The 5,669-nt window shown below is 30.3% G+C and overlaps 2 protein-coding genes across 2 annotated transcripts in view; one reads left to right on the top strand and one right to left on the bottom strand.

Annotated features, from left to right (window-relative positions):
• Positions 1-3,030, top strand: part of LOC108909999 (F-box/LRR-repeat protein 16) — a 39,079-nt gene extending 36,049 nt beyond the window's left edge. The window contains exon 5 of the mRNA XM_018714484.1: positions 2,798-3,030. Within this exon, the coding sequence (XP_018570000.1) occupies positions 2,798-2,946 (149 nt within the window). The 3' untranslated portion in view covers positions 2,947-3,030. The remainder of the gene's footprint in view (positions 1-2,797) is intronic.
• Positions 3,031-3,117: 87 nt separating this feature from the next.
• LOC108910000 (DNA-directed RNA polymerase III subunit RPC8) lies at positions 3,118-4,623 on the bottom strand. Its single transcript, XM_018714486.1, has 3 exons — positions 4,204-4,623; positions 3,706-4,149; positions 3,118-3,573 (listed from the first exon to the last, which is right to left on the bottom strand). Exons 1-3 carry the CDS (start codon positions 4,312-4,314, stop codon positions 3,523-3,525), a joined length of 606 nt encoding a protein of 201 aa, XP_018570002.1. The 5' UTR covers positions 4,315-4,623; the 3' UTR covers positions 3,118-3,522.
• Between the last annotated feature and the right edge of the window lie 1,046 nt (positions 4,624-5,669).

The following is a 5,669-nucleotide window of genomic DNA, read 5'->3' as shown; positions in this document are numbered from 1 at the left end:
TTATGGGCAATACCTCTTTCTTTGATAAATAACTACTTAACTGCCAGCACACAACTTTTTCAAGAACTTTAGATATAGTTGGGAGTATACTTATTGGACGAAATTGGGTAATATCTTGAGGGTTATCAACTTTAGGTAAAGGTAATACGTTAGCATCTTTCCAAGCAGATGGAAATGTCCCTGTCTTTAGACATGTATTAATGATAAATGTAATATGTGGTATTAAATGTGGCATAACTATATTAAGAAGCCTTAGATTAATATTGTCAGAGCCTTTAGCTTGAGTTTTTATAGTACTTATTGCTTTATTTACCTCCTCAGTTGTTACGTCAGAAAACGAAAACCCATCTTCAGTAAAAATTGTATTGTACTTATCTATAACTGCATCAGTAAATTGATCATGATTTAAATTTGTTTGGGGAATGTTATTAACAAGAAAGTCATTAAATGATTCTGAGTCAAATGGGAAAATTATATTGTTTTTACACTTCGTTAAATTTAATTTTTTTAAAGTTCTCCAGAAGGTGTCTGGTTCTTGTTTAAATTTATAAGTTAAAAAAGCCTTCTTTTCAGACTTGATGGCATTATTAACAAAATTACGCATTTCTTTATATTCATTAAAACATTCCTGAGTAAGAGCAGATTTATATCTTTTATACGCAGCATTTTTAAGTTTAATCATCAATTTTAGATTTGGTGTTAACCAAGGAGCAGAGGCTTTAGTAATTCTCGCCGTTTTCTCAGGTGCATGAAAATTAAAAATGTCAATATTTTCATTCCAATAATTTATCATATCATCTACACTATGGAGTGAAAATATAAAATCCCAGTTAACAGAAAATAAATCTCTTAAAAAGTTGTCGTAATTAAAATGAGAAAAATCACGGTAAGTAACAATCTTAGGAACAATTTTGTCTTTTTTTAGCTTAATGGTACATTTAACTAAATGATGGTCAGATATACCCTCCATATTTAAAGCGACTGTATCATTTACTATATCCAAATTTGAAGATACAATTAAATCCAGTAGCGTTTTAGAATTATTAGTGATTCTTGTAGCCTCAGTACATAACTGAAACATACCATATCTATTGAATAAACTAACCAAACGTACGGCATTCAGACCATTAGCATTAAGTAAGTCTATATTTAAATCACCTCCAAATACTACCTCATCATATTCGGGCAATAACATGGATAACATATTTTCTAATTCCGTTAAACTACCTACTATATCAATGTCAGGAGGTCGGTATAAAGTCCCCAGACATACATTTTTACCATCTAACTTAATGGAAATCCATAAACTTTCTAAAAAAATATTCTCAGGTACCTTTACAATTTTATATTTGAAGTGTCGGCACTGGCAATGTCGATGGATAATGGGTGTTTGTCCGCGTTTTTTCAAGTGTAGCCCCCTTCCGCACAAGCCTTTGGCTTTTGGATTTGGGGGTTGTCTCATTTCTGTGGTGTTTTTTTTTAAAAAAAAAAAAAAGTTATTTTTAATATAAAATGCAACTCCTCCACCTCGTTTTTATCCTTCATTGCACCCTGCATTATAACGTGAACTACCTGCTTTCACAATTAAAATTAATAGCCGTTATATGAGAAAAATATTTGATATAATGGTTAGATAAGTACCAATTTAAAAGCAAAAATATACAAACAAAAAAATTATAAAATTTGCTACGAAGGAAAACAAAATGTATTAGCTAAAAAGTATTATGTATGCACAGTATTACATCTAGTTAATTACTATAAAGATGAAATTTTGTGTTTGTCCAGACATTTTTTAGGCATATAATTAGACTATTTTGCAAAACACATACCACATAACATAAAAAAAAAGAAAAAAAATGTATATAAATGATAGCAGATGAGACAATATTACCAAATATTGTGAAACGAGAAGGGAATACTAATAATAGTGTTCATTTATAATATAATTCAGTCTTTCAAAATAAACAAACACATATTTCATATTTCAAAATTTTAGCAGTACTTACAGTATAAAAATAAAGACATGTTTACTGATAAATCGATAAATTCTCTAGAGGCGGAAAAACTTATCACCGAAAAGGATGTATACAGAGAAAAAACTTAGTAAATATTAATAGGTCTACCACATCAATATAGGGACAGATCATCAGTGTTGTTGATGATGCACTTCTTGTTTTCTTGTTCATTCCACCAATATATTTTTCAAGCCATAGACCAAACTTTCCTAGGACCCAACTTCTTTTTAGCGGCAAGTAATAACTGGTAAGGTTTTTTTGTCAGGTCTTCAAATATTTGTTTTCTTGTTGTCTTTTTGTTTTTCAAATGTTTCTTTGCATTGTATACCTCATTACGCTTGATATTAGTGACAAAATTTACAATAACTGCACCAGGTCTCTTGTCATCAACACTTGCCTGGTTGATCCGAATAACGCTATCTAAATCTACTAATCTACTAATGGTGTATATGTGTATATTAGTATAGTAGTATATGTGTATAGTAGTGTAATCTACTAATCTACTAATGGTGTATACCTTTAAAGTGACCAACTTGTATGGTAACTATGTTATAAGTAATAGGAAATAAAGTTTGTTTAACAAGATTTTGTATTTTTTCTCTGCTACTGGTTTCATGAACAAAATACTGATACACATTACGACCTTATCAAAAAATTGTTTATAAAAATTGATCTTGAACTGGTGGTAGAGAAAAAGTACAGAATTGTGTAAAATCCCTTTTTCCTTTTTTTTTCTTTGTTCCAATATTAGGTACATTGTTCTTAATAAATTATTTTTACAGGGTGTCCTTTGCTAACGTCTAGCGGCTTATCAAGTCTGATCCAACTTCGGCATATGAGAGAATTAGAACTAACAAATTGTCCAGGGGCGTCTAAAGAACTGTTTGACTATTTGAGAGAACATCTTCCACGCTGCCTCGTGATAGAATAAGCAAACACCTATTGTCCACTTGTTACATTTGATACTAGAATTGTGCAATAACACTCTCAATACATTTCCTATTGTTCGTTTTCATTTAGTAATGTTATTATTTACCTTCCAGTTGGTCCATTATACGTAAATGTATATATTTTGTGAATAAAACCAGCAAACATTACTACAGTGTAAGATATATTTTACTTTGAGCTGTAAAAGTAGTTCTTATTCGATGCATTGTTAAACTACAAAACCAAGTAGGCTTTAAAAGTGTGTTACTTAAAATATACTGTAAAAATGAACCTAACCGATTTTTTCAGAAAATTTGCACAAATGCAAGAAAATATTGGCTCTTCACTCTTTAAATACAGCTCTGTCTAAAAATATGTGATAAGTTGTGCAACACAACTAGTTTTGGTATTTATATATTAAATAGTATGTTAGACACTATATTTTTTTATCGGTTTCATGTTAGTCTTTTAGTTTTGCAATTAAAAAATATATAACTGAAAGGTAGGTATATGAAAACAATTTTAATTAAAATGTATATATAAATAAAAATTTACAAGCAACTTTTAAAAAATTTAACTATCAGTTATCCCACCAACTTAACAGTCCTAAGCCAGGTTCATTTATACTTCCCTGAAACAAACAAGTTTAGATTTTGCTAAAAAATTAACAAAAAATACTTATAATTTGACAATACAAGAATAAAAATATTCACAATATTCTCCTTAACCTATGAAATGGATTGATATATCAAGAATTACTTACGGTTAAACTGTATGGTACTTTATTTTCAACATTTTCCTGGTTTTCCTGCATAGTTGCGGGTCCAGTTGGGCAAGTCTCATTAAACACTTCTGCTGTGACTCTAAATCTTATAGATTCTCCAGCATCCATAAACAAATCATGTTTACTACCATCACCAGTATCATATTCCCATACCCAAGCTTGCTCTGTTTCATTAAATTTAGAAGGATGTTGTAATGCACTTGGGGGGATTAAAATGTCATCAAAAAATCCTAATGTTACATGAACACCTTCTTGACTACAACTTCTAATTTTTCCTATCAGTACCTCTTCTATAAAAGGTCTAAAGACGATGTATCGAAATGTTACTCGGGTATGTGAAGCTCCATCTCCAGGAAATATAAAACACTCTTGCAAACTTACAATATCGAAAAGAGCAATGCACAGTCCGACATTTAAAACTACCTAAAAAGAAAAAAAATGTAACATTAAATCACAGATTTAACACTACATACAGACCTTATTGGCAAGCTTTTTATTTAATTCTCCAGCTATTGCATCATTTAGTTTCAAATTAAATAACTCAGGTGGGATTCGGGTAACATTTTTCATTTCTGCTAAGATAAACATCGTTAAAACCAATACATGTATAACAATGTTTATCAGAAACAATGAGTATAAATAAGTATAGCCAAGCAAATATGGATATACAATTAATATGTTTATATTATAACCTCAAACTCAAAATATTAGTTGTTTTCTTTTGTATTTTAGTTGGACTGGATTGCTCGTTTACATATTTACTACAATTACAGTGTTCTAGTGTCCCGTACGCACGAAATAGTGAAGGGGGGGAAACTTTTCATTTAGTAAATTCTTAAATCTTAAATCTTAAATACAAATTGCAATATTTACATTTACTTCGATTTTTAGGTTAGTGGCGAGTTAGTGGTTACCACCAGTGTTGCCAGCGGACGTAAAATAAAAGTACTAGATCGGGAAGTGCGCCATTACTCCATGGCTAAAAATTGGCCTCAATGATTTGGGATCGAGGGGGATTATCCCTCTTTATCCCATTCTCGAGCGAGCGGCCGAACTGAGCGGACGTGTTTATTGTGAAGTGAAGTGCANGTCCCTGTCTTTAGACATGTATTAATGATAAATGTAATATGTGGTATTAAATGTGGCATAACTATATTAAGAAGCCTTAGATTAATATTGTCAGAGCCTTTAGCTTGAGTTTTTATAGTACTTATTGCTTTATTTACCTCCTCAGTTGTTATGTCAGAAAACGAAAACCCATCTTCAGTAAAAATTGTATTATAATTATCTATAACTGCATCAGTAAATTGGTCATGATTTAAATTTGTTTGGGGAATGTTATTAACAAGAAAGTCATTAAATGATTCTGAGTCATATGGGAAAATTATATTGTTTTTACACTTCGTTAAATTTAATTTTTTTAAAGTTCTCCAGAAGGTGTCTGTTTCTTGTTTAAATTTATAAGTTAAAAAAGCCTTCTTTTCAGACTTGATGGCATTATTAACAAAATTACGCATTTCTTTATATTCATTAAACGATTCCTGAGTAAGAGCAGATTTATATCTTTTATATGCAGCATTTTTAAGTTTAATCATCAATTTTAGATTTGGTGTTAACCAAGGAGCGGAGGCTTTAGTAATTCTCGCCGTTTTCTCAGGTGCGTGAAAATTAAAAACGTCAATGATATTTTCATTCCAAAAATTTATCATATCATCTACACTATCGAGTGAAAATATAAAATCCCAGTTAACAGAAAATAAATCTCTTAAAAAGTTATCGTAATTAAAATGAGAAAAATCACGGTAAGTAACAATCTTAGGAACAATTTTGTCTTTTTTTAGCTTAATGGTACATTTAACTAAATGATGGTCAGATATACCCTCCATATTTAAAGCGACTGTATCATTTACTATATCCAAATTTGAAGATACAATTAAATCCAG

The sequence above is a fragment of the Anoplophora glabripennis genome, unplaced genomic scaffold (assembly GCF_000390285.2).
Source record: "Anoplophora glabripennis isolate ALB-LARVAE unplaced genomic scaffold, Agla_2.0 scaffold674, whole genome shotgun sequence".
NCBI classification, from domain to species: Eukaryota; Metazoa; Arthropoda; class Insecta; order Coleoptera; family Cerambycidae; genus Anoplophora; species Anoplophora glabripennis.
Note: the sequence above shows the minus strand (reverse complement) of the source record. Positions and strands in the feature narration are given on the sequence as shown.